We start from the raw sequence: 19,859 nt of genomic DNA, 5'->3' as shown, positions 1-19,859 counted from the left end.
CAATTCAATTCTCTCAATCTGATATATTTCCTGCATCCAAACTACTCATTTGTTTCATAATTCAATCGGAACGTTAAACTTTTTCGAGCTTATAAGTTAAATGCTTCAACTAGAAACTTGCATTGATCAATAACTAGTTAATTGTACTTTATTCTGGCCAAGGGCAAAAGAAAATCACAGCAGTCCTGTCGACAACGGCTGCGCGCATGCGTTTTTGTTAACAATATGAATGAATATGAATATGAATATGAATAATGTACGCCATATAGCATACTCGTACAATATATTAAAGCTCAATGTCATATGTGATATACATATCTATATATATACTCGATATAGCCAAAGTATATAAGTGTACAAGTGTACTTCTGTGTTTAATTTTATTCATTTTATTCAGACAGGTCTCTGAGAGCAACAAAATTTTAATACAAAATTTGATTGAATTCATGTTTTTTGCTTTTTCAAATTTTGAATAAATTCAACAATATTATTAAATTCTTATGCATTTTTGTTCATCAAAGCAAAGGCTTAACTAACACATACAATTGGATACAAACACAGTTTCATTCAAATAGTTTTTTAAATTGCTTTTATTCTAAATACTTAAACCTAGCTTCATGGAAGAACTGAATTACCAGAATTAGACTCTTTTTATAGTTTTACCCCATTCGAACCCACGACTTTTGCAATCATTGAATAACAAAAAAAAAAAAAAAGAATTGGCTCGATTTTAGCTAAATATAAACACATTCTCATGCACACTTCACTGAGAATGAGGTCGCTAGAGAACAGCATTTGATTGGAAGCAAGCAATGCCAAACGTTGTTTGAATTTTCAGGCACATGTGTCCGCGAAATCAGATACACTGTACTTAAGCACCCATCGAATCAATTGTGTTCTATACGCTACACTTTAACTGCACCATTATGTAAAGCACAATGCTGGGTGGATTGATACGTGCACCGTTTGGCTTTGGCATCAAAAGTCAATAGCAATCAATTTATGCGAAATAAACGTGGTTAACATAGCAGTAGCATGTACACGAGATGGGGCAGCGAAGCAACACGAAACACGGCACGCGGAACAACACCCAAATGCCCCATGCCAAAAACAACATCGACAGCAACAGCAACAACAATTTTGTAGTTTCTCTCATGCATACACAATTACAACAACATGCGCATAAACTTACTCTTACATAACATTCTTCGCATTATTTTTTTTTAAGTTTACATATTATTTTTTTAGCACACAACAACTGTACAAAAAAATATGTTCAAAAATACATAAAAAAAAACAAGATATCTTTTCGAAAAACGAAACTGAAGGAGAGAAATAAACAACCAAGCAAAAAATGGTCTTTCCAAAGCATATAAGATACAGATGCAGATGCAGATACAGATACAGATACAGATACAGATACAGATACAGATACAGATACAGATACAGATACAGATACAGATACAGATACAGATACAGATACAGATACAGATACAGATACAGATGCAGATACAGATACAGATACAGATACAGATACAGATACAGATACAGATACAGATACAGATACAGATACAGATACAGATACAGATACAGATACAGATACAGATACAGATACAGATACAGATACAGATACAGATACAGATAAGATACAGATACAGATACAGATACAGATACAGATACAGATACAGATACAGATACAGATACAGATACAGATACAGATACAGATACAGATACAGATACAGATACAGATACAGATACAGATACAGATACAGATACAGATACAGATACAGATACAGATACAGATACAGATACAGATACAGATACAGATACAGATACAGATACAGATACAGATACAGATACAGATACAGATACAGATACAGATACAGATACAGATACAGATACAGATACAGATACAGATACAGATACAGATACAGATACAGACACAGATACTTCCATCTATAGATAGACACACAGTATGGATTCAGACATGTGTCTACTCAGATACTTTTACTATTACAGATAATATTACAGATACTTTTACCGATATTTGCACTGTTACAAGTACTTCCCGATGCTTCATGGTCCTATGTAACAGATACTATTACTAATGGAGATGCAGATACAGATTGACAGATATAGATAAATTACACAGTTACTAATGCAGATGCAGAAACTTGTGCAGACACAGAGACAAATACTTTTACAGAGTCCCATAACAGATACAGATACAATTTCTTTTGCACACAAAAATACTTTTAAAGAAACAGTTCGTTTACTGACGCAGTTCCAAATGCTTGTACGAATACAGATATAGATACTTTTGCAGGCAAAGTTGCTGATGTTCATACAAATACAGATGCAACTCAATATATAGATACATTAGGAAATACAAATGCACATACACAAACAGATGCAGATACAATTGCAGTTTCCGATAAACGTATGCTCGCGGCTATGTAAATTGTATAAATGGTATAAGAAAAAACTCAACCTAGCCCCACGATAAAAAAACAGAGAAAACATACTTTTAAATCCCCTGCGTGCGAGTATAATTGTATATTTATGTAACTCGTACCATAAATATATGTAATTTATGATTTCGACTAGACTCGAACCTTTTTCAAATTATATAACTAACAAAAAAACTGCCTTAAGAGCTTTAAAATATTTTGAGTTTCGCTGTACTTGAGTTTTTTGGTTAAAGTTTTGTTTTTGGCGTGCCTGTACCGAGTGGAAACCAAATCTGCTAGAGTTGAACTTAAGCCTGAAACTAACAGATAATCAATTTAACCAACTGAGAATTGCATAAACAGTGTCACGAGTGCGGCGGGCAATTTCTCGAACAAGCATCTTAGACATATCTAGAAAAAACAAGAAAATGTACCCAAAAGTACGCTCTCTAACGCATATCACTTGCATTTTTACGAATTTCGTTTCAATTCTTTTTGTCTTAGTTTAAAATTCGAATCCTGAACACGAGATACAAATTGTGTGTAACCAAAAACAAGAATCCAAGCCAATAGCAACACACACACATACACACACACCCATAGACACACACACACACATGACTCGTATACCAAGCTCAGCCTGATCAGCTGATCTGAACTGCTCTACAATATAACTGAACCCTAGTCTTCCCCTCTACCCAGTACCGCTCCGCCTCGCCCCGAACCGCTTCCTTTTGGTTTTTAGTACGCTTTAGCTTTAAGGCACTGCAGCAGGACAACAAAGAGCCAAAAGCCAAGCCAAGCCAAGCTAGCAAAAGTTAAGATCTTGCTGTACAAATGAATTATAAACAGTCATTTGCCTTAGAGCAAGAATTTTACAACTTAAATTAAGTATTTAACTATCTTTTTTTCGAGTTAAACAGAATATCTCTAAACTACTTCACATCACAGCAAATCAAATATTTGTGAGAGGTTTCTGAACTGCTTACTGTATATAAGCTTATTTATTGTTACAAATACTTTGAACTTGATTTAAGATTATTTTTAATTATATTAAACTTATTTTAAGTTTGTTTTCTCAGTTGTTCTCTGATTTTCTCGATATAAAAACATTAATGCTGCCCAAAAACTTACTGTAAATTTGATGTTTTTGCATGCCCTGAAATTTATATGTATTTTCAACCCCCCCAAAAAAAAAAGAACGAAAAGAAAATTCCCTCGGAGTCCACCAACTTTTTATATTGTTTACAAATTGTTGCACGATATTGTTAAAGAAATTTTTCAATTTTCGTTTCTATCACAAAAAATGAAAAACAATTTGATTTGTGTGGATTGTAAAGCGCATTTTATTATTTTCCTAATTAGCAAAAATATATACGATATTTATACTTCAATCTGTGCAAAATTTTCCCTGATTTCCAAACAATTCTTGAACACTTTCTTAAACTTTCATTTCGATATATGAGAAGAAACTATTTTGTTTGAGTTCGATTCGTGTTTTATTGTTTTCATAATACTCTAAGCTTTCAGTGCAATACTAAGTTTACTAATAAGAAACAAACATCTCTTTTTGCTCCCCAATTTGATAATCGAAATTGTCGTCGATAAATTCGATTCGATTCGATGCTTTCGTATCGATATTTTCGTGTATAGGACTTTACATTGGATTTTTACTTTCGTCAATTTTGGACCGATCCTCGTTTAGCGTATAGAAAACGACCTGGTGTAGAAACACTATCGGTTGGATCAGAATTCATTAAGAATATTTGGGTACCTGACACCTTTTTTGTAAATGAAAAACAATCATATTTTCACATTGCAACAACCAGTAATGAATTCATTCGCGTGCATCATTCTGGATCGATAACAAGAAGTATTAGGTAAAACTATCAACTATCTTCCAGCAAATCAAATCAAATGCAATTTTCAAATTATTTTTAACAATCTATATGTCTATGTGTAAAAAACAAAACAAAACAAAAAACAAAAAACTTAAAATGTACTGCGAATAGTTCAAAAACTATTTACTAACTAAAGCATTTTTTTTTTGTTTTTGTTCCAATTATTTCTTAACCCTTTTTGCAACTTTGTACTGTTTTTGATGTGTGTGTATAAATGGATGTTGTAATTTACTAACCAAAACAAAAAACCAAAAAAAAAACAATCGAAACGAAACGAAAAGTTCAACAAAATGAAAAACAGTTTTCAATCAAGTGAGTTCAATTGGCAAAAAAGTGAAAGCGATAGAAAGTTGGCGATATATATACAACATATTCCGAGCGTTTAAATCAAAAGAATCTTTTGCACATTTCATCTCAACAAGTTTCCATGAAGTTTGCAAAACCGAAACCGAACCCCCTCACCCATCCGGCCAGGCACCACAACGAGATCAAGAAGTAGCATTAACAACCTCAAGAGGTGTCTCCATGTGTCTTTTACACCGTCAAAAGGTTGCACTGGTCGCAGTAGCTACTCTAGCTACTGGGCATACAATTTTCTACTACCTTTAAACAAGAATCTGTCCAAAATCGCTAACCAGCTGCCGACTACCTAAACTAAACCAAATCAAAACGAAACTAAACTAGAAATTAACTAATATGCATTATCACGTATGCGTAGAACGTAGGCCAATTAACCTAACCATGTTTAACCCAGCGCCACTCGCCTCACTATCTACAACCAAATGCCACTCGTAACTCTCACTTACAAAATACAAATGTTGTTATTTACTAACATTTCTAATAACAATTATTATAATAACGAATGTTAACTCATAACCAATTGAACTCGCTCTGTTTCAAATACTAGAAAAACCTACAAAAAAAAAAAAAAAATATATATATATATATAATATATATTATATAAGAAAATTACCCTAACCCCAGCCTTAATGTCGTAAATTATTTGCTCCTACCCTCTGCTTATTTAATTGTTGTAACCATTAGCTGTGTTCATGCCAAACCTTTTCCACTAACATACTAATCGAATTCTTCTTCTCAACAAAACACAAAACAAAAAAAAAAAAAAACGAAACACACAAAAAAAATGACCTTTCAGATTGACTATCACCGCATCGTGTCCCATGAATCTGCAGTATTTCCCAATGGACCGTCAACTGTGTCACATTGAGATCGAAAGCTGTAAGTACTATGCCCAATTACCTATCTATTCGATTTCATTAAAATGCTATAAATTAAAGTTAATAAGGCAAAAAAAAAAAAAAGAAGACAAAAGAAACTTGAATTAAATCTCGAAATGAAACTTGTAATTGTATTTGTATCGATATATGTATCGATAAGAAATGAACTCATTCAGAATATGAAGCACTTAACCAGAAACCGAGTGGCCAAAGTAAAGTGCCGATGTGCTTAGTGTTGGCTAACGCTCAAACTGCCCACTCGTCATGACCAATTTAGCATGTGTAGCTCTGCCTAGTCTAGTAATATCTGAAAACTTACGCAAATATATATACCATATATATATATATATATATATATATATATATATATATATATATCTGGCCCGTAACTAATTGCATCTGCACCAAATTTTGGCCACTAAGCTTAAGGCCGCGCGCTGTTTGTTCAGTGTGGGCAGAAAATTGAAAAAGAAAGTGTTGCAAAATGCAAGCAAATTGTAAGTCAACGCACACAGAGAAGACAAACACACACACACACAAACGTATTTACGAAATAAACACAATAATTTCTATTGATATTAGTCGGGTAGTCAATATCTCCGCAGCGGATTATGTACTATATCATAATATATATATACGTTTTTTTTTACCTCAATCAAGTGAGATCTTGAGGCACAATGCTCTGTTTTCTAGCTCTCAAATATTTGGTTTACAATAGTTAACTTTTTCCTTAAAATCGGGCACACTGAAATAATATGAATTAAAACAAAAAAAAAAACTTGTTTAGTATTGCTTTTATTCGTACCTAGCTGTAGTTTTAGCAAGGGTTTACTGCGTACATATTCCCCAGTTTTTTTATGTTTTTTCTTTCGGCCATTTTGCACAGCCGCCAAATCAGCTAACAAATATATGAGTATATTTTGCCAACGATTTATCCTGCAGCATACGTATAACTCTTTTACTCTCATGTTTCATCCATGTGCCCCAAACAAACTCCCAGATAAAAACAAAACCAAAACAAAATTGAACATAAAAGCCAAAAAAAATATATAATTCATTAGATTGGTTGGTTTTCGGTCGCCTTCTCACTTACAGCAACCGCAGAAGGCTCCTGATTTTGATCGATCGACTTAACTGAAACTAAATGTGCTTAATATTAACTAACGTTATATTATATACCATATATATTTTAAACAATTCAATGTATATTATTAAAAAAAAGAAAAACGAAAAAAGTACATACGCAGCACGCTTTTACTCAGTGGCCACACAATAAGCTAACCAAATGTATATACATACAAATATGTTATGATTCTTTGTCAAGATACACGCCAAAAAACGCGGCAAAACCCGGATCTTAACTCACTGTAGTCTTAAGCTTAAGATACTTGTAAAAACACCCAAAAACTCATGCAATATATGTGAGTGCAAAAATAAGTGTTACTAACCGAAAACTAATCGTATATCTTAAACAAAAACCACCTTCACAATAACAACTACAACAACAATAACTACAACAACAACAAACAACAATTACAATAATTAATTAACTACCGCCCCCCCTCTTTGCAACAACTACAACAACAACAACAACAACAACCACAACCAGTCGGTTACACGATGCGAGATATCCGATATTTCTGGAGAGATGGACTGAGTAGTGTTGGCATGAGCAGTGAGGTCGAACTACCGCAGTTCCGTGTTTTGGGACACAGGCAGAGGGCGACCGAAATAAACCTAACCACAGGTACCCTCCATACATTACAAATTCATACCAGAATCCAAAAAAAAAAAAAAAAAAACGTAAAAAAAAAACTACTACAACCAAACATTGTTAATGAATCACATTAACATATTTTATTTGTTGTGACAAACAGTTTTTCTTTTGATTTTTCTCATTTCTTTTAACATTTCGTAATCAATTTTTGTGTGTTTGATTTCCTTAAAAAAGGGTTTTTAGCGCATAAATTTATATATATACAATATATATGTTCTATATACATATATTAAACATACCAAACAACATGCACATTTTCTTTAGTTTTGTGTTTCACCTACATCGAGTGCTAACTGTAACTTGTTCTACTAACTAAATACTAAATACATATATTATTGTGTTTCGAGTGTCCTCCTCTACTAACCTCTGTTGTGCCTACATCACTTTTGATTGATCATCTAAACAATTTAACAATAATTTATAAACGATTCGTAGTCCAGTGTTAGACAGTGTTAGACCAGTGTTAGACAGTGCTTTGCTAGGCGTTGCGAGTATGCCGTAAACTCTACTTCTTTTTTTTTTTTGTTTTCCAACTCTTTTCCTTTTAATTATTGTGTGTACTTACGAGTCCAGTTCCAGTTTTGCCGTCCATTTTAGCGCATTTGCTTGGGTAGGCTAACAAACAACAACAACAACAACAACAGCAAATATTTTATAATAAAAATTTCTTAAACCGAAAATAAATATACATAGATCTATATATATATATTATACAGAAAACACAAGAGCACCAATTTCTGCCATTTCTAAGTGCTTAAGTGAAAAAAAAAAAGAAAAACGAATACTAATCAAATAACTACTGCCAATAAGAACAAACAGTAGCTTTAAGTCTAGTTGCAAACTATTCAAAAATTCTTGAATGCGCTCTCTATATTATGAATCCATAGCAACTATATATATAACCCCTTTGTATAATACATGTAATGCGGAATTGTAATATATGAGCAAAAATATATTTCTAACTTAATTTCAAATGTGAATCAAAAAATATATTTGACAACACTTTAAGCAACAAGTTCTGAATGAGACTATTAATTAACGTAATAAAACAAATGATAAACAGCAAAAAAAACAGAGAAAAAAAAAACAATACAAAATTGAAAAAGAAAAGCATAAAAGAAAAAAATTAATAAGACTTACTATGAAATTCTTTTTTTGCCAATCATTAATAGTCTCACGAAATGTATTTTTTGTTTTGTGCATATTTTTCGCAACGACAACCACACCGAACAACGCCGAACAACAACTGTACAAAAAAAATATAAAATATCAATTATTATAACAAAAACAAAATTATAAAAAAATATTCATGAAAATATACAATAAAATCTATAAAAAAAATATATCAATAAAAAATTAATTAAATAAATATATATAAAAAAATCAAATAAAAAATATATGAAAAAATATCTGAAAATTGAAAAACATGGATCATCTCCAACTGCATATACACAACATACATATATATATGTATATATATAGTCGGCTACACGATGCGTGACATACGCTATAAATGGAACGAAGGCCCTAACTCGGTTGGTGTCTCGAGCGAGGTATCGCTGCCCCAGTTTAAGGTCTTGGGTCATCGTCAAAGGGCAATGGAGATCAGTCTTACCACAGGTACCTGTAGACGGTTACCGATTTTTTTACAAACTTTACTTTTAACTTTATATATACATACATACATATACATATATATATATATGTATATATCTATATATATATATATATATATATATATATATATATATATATATACATATACTTATTTACCTTTACTACCTATACATATACATATGTTTCATATATATGTATATACAAAATAGTGCTGATGACGACTTGTACTAATACTTACATATATATATATATATATGTAAATTTTATATATATATATAAAGGTTTTGCGTTTCCATCTTTAGTTCGATTAGTTGCTTAAACTTAACATTTGCATTCTTTACAACCCAAATTATTTTGATAAAGCACTCGTACTTCTTCATCTAACTAGAACGTCAGTCAGCTATACATATATAAACAGATATATATATATATATATATACACATAAATATATAAATATATATATCGGGCTAAATCGAGTTCGAGTGCAATCTGATCTGAGGTTCCAAATGAAAATGGCAACAAAATTAGACAAATGCATGTATGCATAATATTTTGCTTACTCTCAACTTACATTTAACTAACGCTCAAATCAATCGGAGTCAGAACCAAAACTAGCTTCGGTCCGCCGAAGATTCTATACTCTTGCAGATAATCATATACTAGAAGAAAAACAAAACTATATCTGTTCGACTTTGCCTGTTATGACTATATATTGTAGTTGTCCGATGCGACTGAATCCGATATAATTCATCTTGAGCTTAGACAAACATTTCGACCATATTTTACAGACTCATCTTCACAGCAAGTCGAGTTCAGTTCGGAACGTCTGCAAGTTTATAGCGAAGCAAATGCATTTTTTGCCCAAAAAGGAATTTGAACATAAACAACAGCCTGAGCGCAACTTAGAGCTACAGATAAAAAACATATATCAATATTTAAGCGCAAGACTAATGCATGTTAAGCTAGCTGAATTTATTTACTTTAATATTCATTTAGTATTTCACTTAATTCACTTATATTCTCAGTTTCGTTTCGAGTTGATTCAGTTTTCAGTTTCAATTATTTCGTCATTAGTTCATAAACAAAATTAAATTATTGGCAATGCCAAACGAATCAACCAAAAAGCAATTGAACAATTTTCTCATGCTCCGTCAAAAATCGAACAAATTTTAACAGCAAAAATTTGAAGGCAAAAAAAAAGTAAAAACGAAATCAAACTGAAATTGACTTAGCGACATTTGTGTCATGGAAAGCATTAAGTAAAATATATTAATATGCAAAATAAATACGTACATATATCTTCTATATATCTATTGAACACCAATACAAATAAATAAAAAAAAAAAGTATAGCGATGCTTAACTTTATATGGCTTTTGTACTTAGATAATCATCCTTTCGATTTATGCCTGTCATTCAGACTCGTACAAATTATATATTATATTTTCCAACACACACACACACACACACACACACACACACACACACACACTTGACTATATACATTATTATCTAGTCACATTTAGTTTTTACTAAAAAATAATACTTAAAAAAACAAAGTAATTGCCAAAATTGAAAACGCTATCGAAAATTCATTAGCATAACCCAACAACAGCAACAATCACATTAATATTGTAAAAATATACCAAAAAAAAAAAACACAGAAAATACTGCAAAAACATTAAAATCGAAAAAAACTACAATCTAGATTTTTAAAACTTAAATAAAAACTAAAATCCATTTTTTTGATAATTAGCAGAAGCAAGCAACAAAATCTAAAAAAAAAAAAAAACAAATATATATAATTAAATATCTAAAACAAATATGAAAAATATACAAGATACGCCCTCCCAAGCATGCTCTCATCTTTAAAGTTTCCTTTCAAAAAAATACAAAAAACAATATATATATATATATATATATATATATATATATATATATATTTATAACATACAAATTCTTGCAGGCCAAAAATCATTTGTGCCTAACTGGGCCTTAGGCTAGCTCTCTCTCTCTCTCTCTCTCTCTCTCTGTCTCGCTCTCTGCTCATGTTAACTTTTTCTTTCTAATAATTTTCCCGACGTTTTCCTTTTTTGTCTCTCGCCCGGCCACTTTTAAGAGGTTTTCGCTCTTTCATTTCATTTTGGTTACTCGTTTTAAATAAATATCCTAACATACTCGTTTACTCAAACAGTTTGCAGTTTAGCAAGTAGGCGACTGCAGCGTTAAGTATTTCATCTAATTAGCACTAAACACACAACTTTAACTACATAATGTTATTATAATATTGCAGATCCCATTATCATATACATATATTGTTTGTTTACTCGATTTTGCTTTTGTTGGTATTTACATACACATATTTCTTAAAATATCATATGCAAACCTAACATACTCTTAAATTAACTGTCGAAGCGATAGATTTACCGATAGATTTATCGTAACAGCGATGTGCTTGCAACCCTCGAGTTGCGGATATCGAAATACTCGTTGCTCTCAGTTAAATGCGCTCATTATTTACAAAAATGCTTAATTTATTCGTAATGTTTTCCAATTAGTTAATTTAATTTATATATAATTTATTTTTATTAATTTTCTGTTCAATGTTGAAAATTTATATTGATAATTGTTACTAAAATACATAAACAAATTATGATTTAAAAAAGAAAAAAGAAAGAAAATCAAAAAAAAAAAATATTCGAATTTTTAGCGAAATATTTACTAATAATATATTACTCTCTGCTCTCTTTTTCTCTCTCTCTCCCCAAAAATCTCTTTTCATATGCTCGATCTTTGACTAACTCGAACTCGAACTCAAAAACGAAAACAATTCACAAATTTCTATTCACAATTATTAAATAATAATCATCATAATAATAATTACTGACTGTATATATATATACATATGTGTGTGTGAACAGGCAACTATTCGCGCTTAGCCTGCGAAATACAATTCGTGCGTTCGATGGGCTATTATCTTATACAAATCTACATACCCTCTGGACTGATCGTTATTATATCATGGGTATCATTTTGGCTCAATCGCAATGCAACGCCGGCGCGTGTGGCGCTCGGTGTGACAACCGTGTTGACAATGACCACTTTGATGTCGTCAACAAACGCAGCGCTGCCAAAGATTTCGTACGTCAAATCGATTGACGTCTATCTGGGAACATGCTTCGTTATGGTCTTTGCCAGTCTACTGGGTAAACAAAATCTAGCGAAACCAAAATAACACATTTACCAATACACTCCACCTCTAAAAAAAAAAAAAAAAAAAAAAACAGAATTTAAATTACAAAACCAATCAAGTAGCCAAAATACAATTAAATACCATCAATTCACACAGCACCACACAAAAGCATCATCTATACGAACACACACATACCCTGTGAAATTTTGTGTGTTGCTTTATTTCTCGAAATTTTTCCTTTTTTGATACACATCTCGTATTTCATTAGTTTTCGTTTTTAATTTCTTACCTTTGGCGAAAGGCACTCGAACCAGCCAATATGCCAAAATACTTAACACCTTGCCACTCTACTTCGCTTAGCGTTTTGCAGCAAAAAAAAAAAACAAAACTACCACAGATACAAATACACTTTCTTTCAACAGTCTTTTTTTTACAGCAAAAACCAAAACAAAAATAACAACAGAAAAGTTGAAGTAAATTTTAAATGTGATTTACTTGAGCTTTTGTTACAACTTTTTGAGTAGATTTTTTATTGCTCAACAACTTTTCCCTCAACTCAATTTAATTTCCACAAAATTCATTTAATGCTGGTAGTAAAAAAAAAAAAAAAAACAATATATATATCTATATATGTTTCAAATCTATTTATCGAGCCGATCGGCCTTATATGTAAATTATCCAAATTTTCGTATTGCTCTGGATATAAGTATATTTGAAACAATTCTACTACAGTCCAGTCCAATGCTCTAACTTTTTAACTTTCTCTCTTAAAATCCTAACATCTTAAGCAACAACTCACACTACTTTTTACCTACAACAAACTCTCAACTCAGGTCAACAACAATGAGAAAAAAAAAAAAAACAAAAGAAAAAAAAAGATAAAAAAATCTCTTTTTTCGTATTTGTATGTTATTGTTAATTTCTTCTATACAAAGAAACAATGCAACTATCATCTAAAGAAAATGTATGCAAATTCATAGATACGCGCTCTGCCCCACCCCCCGAAAACAGTAGGGGCACAAAATTTCCAAGCGAAAAGTTTTGCACACCCACACACACAAACAAACACCAACACACACCATACACACACACACACACATAGTGCACTAGTTAATACACATGCAGAGCTTTTAGAATACCCTTAAAACAATCGAAGCATGCTTCTGCAAGTAAACAAAAAAAGCATTTGGTATATTCAGTGAAAACCGCCTGCAAAGCAGCTTAAAGTAGACAACTACATACTCTACTTCTGTCAGCCAGAGGCTAGATGATCACAGTGTGTTTTCCAACACAGTTTTCTTTACTTTTCAACACTTGCTAAGCAGTAAACGCTGTTAATCAAAGTAGAAGAGCCAAAAATGGCGCCAGATTCGATTTGTTAGCCAGAAGCTATTCCGTCTGTTATGTTTAGATTATCTCAGTGAATAATAGACTTTCGTTATATTTTCCAACACTGTTTTCTGTACTTTTTGACATTTCGCAATGAGTATTAGGAAGAGTAGAAGAGCCAAAATTGGCGCCAGACTCGATTTGCCCAAATTTCCGCCATTTCTAAATTTCAAATTAAAAGAAATTTAAATAGAAAATACTTAAATAAAGTTGTGTACTAACAAAGGATTGTACTTTACCTTCATTTAACCTTACTCGAGTACTCACAGAAGACCTCTGCTAGGAGCATCTTTTGATGTTTACTTTAATCCGACTCGAATATTCACAGAAGATCTCTCCCTAGGAGCATCTTTTAAAGTCTACTTTAAACCTATTCGAGTACTCGCAGAAGATCTTAGGATCATCAGAAGCATCTTTTGAAGTTTACTTTAACCATGCTCAAATACTCATAGAAGACCTTAACTTAGGAACTCTATTGAAGTCTGCTTTATACACAAAGAAGATCTTAACTTGAGAGTTCTATTGAAGTCAACTTTAACTATATTCGAATACTCATAAAAGTTCGTACCTTAGCAGCATCATATTAGAGTCTACTTTATGCAGCCTTGCAGTCAACTCTGAATAGCCCAAGTTTATATATGCCAAAAATTATTTTAGCCTTTTAGCTTTACTCGTACTTAACTATTATTGTAGTCGCCTCAGGTTGACATTGTGTTCCACGCAACAAGCAAAACAAAAACAAAAACAAAACATTACAAAAACTAAAAAAAAAAAAAAACCAAAAATGAAAATGAAAATGAGAATGATTCTTGTCATCATGATAACTGCATAGAGAAATGCACATGAGCGAACACATTTCAACCTGCAATGGTACCCAGATATTAATATACGCCCAGCTTCCACTCTAACGCAAAGCCTACGAACAGCCTAAAAAACAAAAGCTACTTACCATACATATAAAAAAGAAAAAAAAAAAAGAATGCAAAAATATGAAATTCAAATCTGAAAAGAAACAAACACAACGATTCTGAAATCTCCAGCCCAGGGGTACGAGCTAAAACCGAGCGCATAAAAAAAAACAATATGAATACCAGCATGCCTTGCGTCACACCTGGCTTGAGTCGCGATTGAATTGAATAACATAGAAAAAAAAACCAAAGTCAAAAAAGAAATAAGTCAAAAAAAAAAAATGATAATACACTACACTGTATATAGAGTCCAAGATGAAGACGAAGTGCCGGCCATGCATAGCTGAACATATATCTCAAATCTCAGACAAAATTTGCCCTGATATATTTCTATATCTATATAATATATAACATTTGGCTTGTCAAGTCTGCGCCATTTGAATATGTGGCCCAGACATGACAAGCTGCAAATGTTGACGCCCGGGCAAACACTCCAGACTTGAGTTTAGGTAAGATACGAGACCGAAAGTGTCTCCCACTGTTTCCATTCTCTAAGCATTTACAGCAACGGCGCTCGGAGATCGGGTAAGTAAACGCGTTCGTTACTTGTTCTACAAAAAACTATTTAATCACACCCAAAAAAAAATCCCTACCCCAAACATTGTTGCTCAAAACCAAACAGTTGCCCTCGTCGAGAGCACGCCTCATAGCGCTTATCCTGTAAGTCTTTTGCGATCCATATATATATATATATATACCATATATACGATTCGTGCATGTGGTCCAGTTTAGGATTCGACATATGTGTATTACACAAATAGACGAGGCGAAACGAAAAGCTGGAAATGTGTGTGTCCCCTACACAGGCGACTGTTCAATGAATTTGCATTTAAGGCACGCACATAAACATTTTCCTTGAATGATGGTCTCAACAGCAGATATAAATTTAATACATAAACCATTTGGCCAACAAATTAAATATATTTTTGTTTTTTGTTATCTTATTCGTTCACTCATTTCACAACAAAATAGAAACAAAATGTACAACAACAGCAACAATAACATTAGCAGCAGACAGACAGATACTGACAAGCACACACACACGCACACGCATACACACACACGCATACACACACACGCAAACACACACGCACACGCATACACACACACGCACACACATACACTTACATTTAGTCGTTACACCTTTATTGCTCTCTATCTATCTTTCTCTGTCTGTACTTACCTATCTTACCTCCACACACACCAACACACGCACACGCACACACACACACACAATACACCTGCTTCTACACAGTTTTTTTTGTTGCTTGGCTTACGAACAGAATATGAATTTATTCAATTTTTATTTAACAACCAACCAACGAGAACAACAACAAACACACACGCACACACACACACGAGACGTTGATTATTTATACCCTGTACCCTGGAAAATTGTGCAAGTCAAGAAGGGGAATAACAAGCTAATCTTTTTAACAGTCTGTCGTGAATATATCGCAGCTATAAGACTTTATAGAATCAACCTGGCTTTCAGTTCTAGAAATTCCTCTCAAAGAAGAAATATTGATGAAGGATTCTCCCAGTTCTATAGTTTGATATAAATTTTCGTGCTTTGATTTACTTCTAGATTCCTTAAAACACAACTTAATTCACTTTCTTCAATATCTTTTAATATTTATTTATATTAAAATATTTACGAATATATTCAAGAATCGCAACAACTTTAATCTTCTTCTGCTAACATTTGATATCTTGGTACAGGGTATCGGCCAGTCGAGCATACTCGTCTGTTGTTATTCTGACTTTTATTACCCTGTGTAGTGCTTACCCAATGTCCTTTCCCAGTTTTTCTTTTCTTATTACATATACACACATATATATATATTATCATATATCCAAAATTTTCTCTAAATCACAATTTCTTTTGCCATTTATCTTGCTTTCTATAATATATTTGCATAATATTTATGTATTTATATATATATATATTTATACGTACATTTACAAATGAATGCCAAGAAAAGAAAATTAATATTTTCCAAAAAACGCTCCATTTTCCCCCCCATTTACCGTTCCAAATCGTACTTCAAAATTACAAACTGTGCAACCATCCAACTAATGACAACAACTACAACTACAACAACAACAACAACAACTACTACAACTACAACAACTACAACAACAACAACCACCACCAACAATTATTCAACTATCAACAATCATCTTCAAAAAAAAACCTCATGTGGAACGCGACTTGATTCAAAATTTTGTGCATCCGCATTAAAACCTAAATTTTTCCCATCCACACCACCACGTACCGCCCGCAACCGTCCGTACCCATTATCAAAATTGTTGCATTACAAACGAAAAAAAAAAAAAATTCTCTAAACTGACAAAAATCAATTCGAAACTGTATCCAATATCCAAAATATCATATCGCAATCGTAGAATACGCCACCGTCGGCTATATGGCAAAACGAATTCAAATGCGAAAACAAAGATTTATGGCGATCCAAAAGATAGCTGAGCAGAAAAAGCAACAGTTAGATGGTGTGCAGCAGCAGGCCAATCCGAATCCGAATGTCGGAGGCGGACCCGGTCCTGAGCATGGACATGGGCATGGTCATCATGCCCACAGCCATGGTCATCCGCATGCGCCCAAACAAACAGTGAGTAACCGCCCAATCGGCTTTTCAAATATCCAACAAAACGTTGGTACGCGCGGTTGCTCGATAGTGGGACCCTTGTTCCAGGAGGTGAGATTCAAGGTCCACGACCCAAAGGCACACTCCAAGGGCGGCACATTGGAGAATACGGTGAATGGCGGACGTGGCGGTCCCCAATCGCATGGACCCGGCCCAGCGCCCGGCGGCGCTGGTCCTGGCGGTGGCGGCGGCGGCGGTGGCGGTGGTGGCGGACCGCCAGATGCTGGCGGTGATCCGGAGGCGGCAGTCCCAGCACATCTACTACATCCGGGCAAAGTAAAAAAGGTAAAGGTAATGATCGTACTCGATACGGCAATACCGCAAAGTCTAACATTATATTTATACTTAAATCAAGATAATTATGCACAAATCAAGCATATGATTATTTTTGCAGCATAATTTTGTACACCAAGAAATAATATTCATTTGTTGTTTTTCTTTTTCAGTATTCTTTTCTACTTGAAAGAAGAATTTTATGCCCGAGCCATGATTTCGTTTATATTTTTAAGAATTCTTTAGGTTTTTGTTGGTTATGTTTTTCAGTATTCGTTTTTACTTAAATTAAGACCTTTACGCACAAATCGAGAACTTGATTTCTTTACTTATATGTTCTTTTATTTGCAGTATCCTCTTGTACTCAAAACAAGATTTTATGTGCATAAATAACAATTTATCTTATGTTTTTTTAAGAATTCTTTAATTTGGAATTTAATTCTTTTCAAGAACTCTATGCTTTTCTACGAATTCTATCTCTTGTACTTAAAGCAAGACTTTTATGTACAAATCAAGAATATTTTATATATTTTTTAAGAATTTTAGATTTATTTAGTTAATTTAAGGATTATTTAATATCAAGTTTTTTGGGAATTTTTTACGATAACAAATTATGCGATTATACTTTAATAAGATTTTGACACTTGAATCAAAGGCTTTGTTCTATTTCGTTCGATTCTTTTTTTTTACACAAATTTTTGTATTGTTTTTTGAGCAATATTTGTATGTTTGAATCAGGAACCGTTTAATTTTGTTAAGAATTCTACTTGATGTTTTGGTATCGTCTTTCATTCGTTTCTTTTAGAATCTTTAAGATCTTTCGTACTTAAATCGAGTGTTTTTAAAGAATCTTCGTTTTCTTGTTTTGTTTTTTTACTTGACACCCTTTTTTTATACTTCAATCAAGAAATTGATTTAAAAATGTTGATCTTTCAGCTTAAAGAATCTCGAACCAATTGAAAAGTTGTTTCATTTCGTTTTCCATGTTGATTTCTCGAATATCATATGGTATATTTGATTAATTTGTGATCCTCTCGCAGGATATTAACAAACTGCTGGGCATAACACCCTCGGATATTGACAAATACTCGCGCATTGTGTTTCCCGTGTGCTTTGTGTGCTTCAATCTGATGTACTGGATTATCTACCTGCACGTGAGCGATGTCGTTGCCGACGATCTTGTCCTGCTCGGGGAGGAATAAATGGCCACGCCCCCCAAGGAGGCGACGGCAACAAGTGACAACAGCGCACAAGAGAGTTAAACTGTGCAAGGCGCTGAAAAACAACAAAAAAAAACAACAAAAAATTAAAGCAAAACAAAACAAAAAAAAAACAAATGATTAACCAAAAACTAATTTTAACTAGCGATATGGAGAAATGCAAAAGGCAACATATTATTGTTAAATACTAAAAATAAAATTTAAAATAATAATAAAAAAAAACAAATAAAGACACACATATTACGGACGAGAGTAAAGAATATTGTTAAATAGATTTACGCAAAATAAAAAGTAAATTAAAAAAAAAAACTAGCATAAATAAAGAAGAGGAAGACGGGGAGCAGCAACAACACGATGAATAATCAAAAGCAAATAGTAGAAAATATAAAAGGTGCAGCAGAAGCAGAATTAATATAAAGATATAAAAAAAAAAACGAAACAAATAGAAAAGAATTAAAAAGCACAGTCAACAGAAATTAATTGCAGACACACATAATTCAAATTTTTAATACACCCGATGCAATTGACATAAGCTAATATAGAAAACCTAACTGTAAAGAAAACCTCTTCAAAAAAGAGAAAACCAGACGAAGAAAACCAAAGTGAAAGAAACATTTTTTGAGAGATTTTCAATTAGTTTCCATTTGGTTTGTATCAATACTTACTTTGCCCTTACTTCCCTCCCGAGCAGACAGTCAAATGGTCTTCCTTAGTTTAGGCGAATACTAAATTTAGTTTATGGTTTTTGAAACAACACCCCCCCCCCCCCCCCTCTCTACCCCAACCCGCACACACCACTTCACACGAATATGGGCACCTCATATATGGCATCGAAAATATGTTTCTTGATTTTTCAAAACTGAACACTTTTTAGCGCTTCCAAGAAAAATGGCCAAATTTTGTAGGAAAAGTGTAAAACAACAAATTTTTCAAATTAATCAAATCATTTAATTAATTTAAATCGAATGAAAACCAACAAATAATACTACTCTTAAATAAATAAAAAAAAAAAAACAAATTTTTAAATAATTTGCACATGAAAAATTATACAAAAATAAATACAAAGAAAATTCTTATGCATTACTATCAAAGGCACCTTTTGTATGCGAAAGGCATCGGGCATATAGAAAAACCAAAAACAAACAAACAAAATAGTTAATTCAACTT

The 19,859-nt window shown here is 32.7% G+C and overlaps 1 protein-coding gene across 3 annotated transcripts in view; it reads left to right on the top strand.

Moving 5' to 3' along the window:
* The window catches only part of LOC115762632 (gamma-aminobutyric acid receptor subunit beta), a 33,971-nt gene extending 14,948 nt beyond the window's left edge, over positions 1-19,023 (top strand). The window contains exons 4-10 of one of the 3 annotated variants that reach the window (XM_030704936.1): positions 4,104-4,330; positions 5,508-5,590; positions 8,849-8,986; positions 11,905-12,189; positions 16,943-17,163; positions 17,251-17,484; positions 18,513-19,023. In XM_030704936.1, the coding sequence (XP_030560796.1) occupies positions 4,104-4,330; positions 5,508-5,590; positions 8,849-8,986; positions 11,905-12,189; positions 16,943-17,163; positions 17,251-17,484; positions 18,513-18,674 (1,350 nt within the window). In that variant the 3' untranslated portion in view covers positions 18,675-19,023. Of the gene's footprint in view, positions 1-4,103; positions 4,331-5,507; positions 5,591-8,848; positions 8,987-11,904; positions 12,190-16,942; positions 17,485-18,512 lie in introns of all 3 variants that reach the window. The other 2 variants (XM_030704935.1, XM_030704934.1) reach the window with 2 other exon arrangements.
* Positions 19,024-19,859: the final 836 nt, after the last annotated feature.

The sequence above is a fragment of the Drosophila novamexicana genome, unplaced genomic scaffold, assembly GCF_003285875.2.
Source record: "Drosophila novamexicana strain 15010-1031.04,08,12 unplaced genomic scaffold, DnovRS2.1 tig00000644-arrow-pilon, whole genome shotgun sequence".
In the NCBI taxonomy this organism is placed as follows: Eukaryota; Metazoa; Arthropoda; class Insecta; order Diptera; family Drosophilidae; genus Drosophila; species Drosophila novamexicana.
Note: the sequence above shows the minus strand (reverse complement) of the source record. Positions and strands in the feature narration are given on the sequence as shown.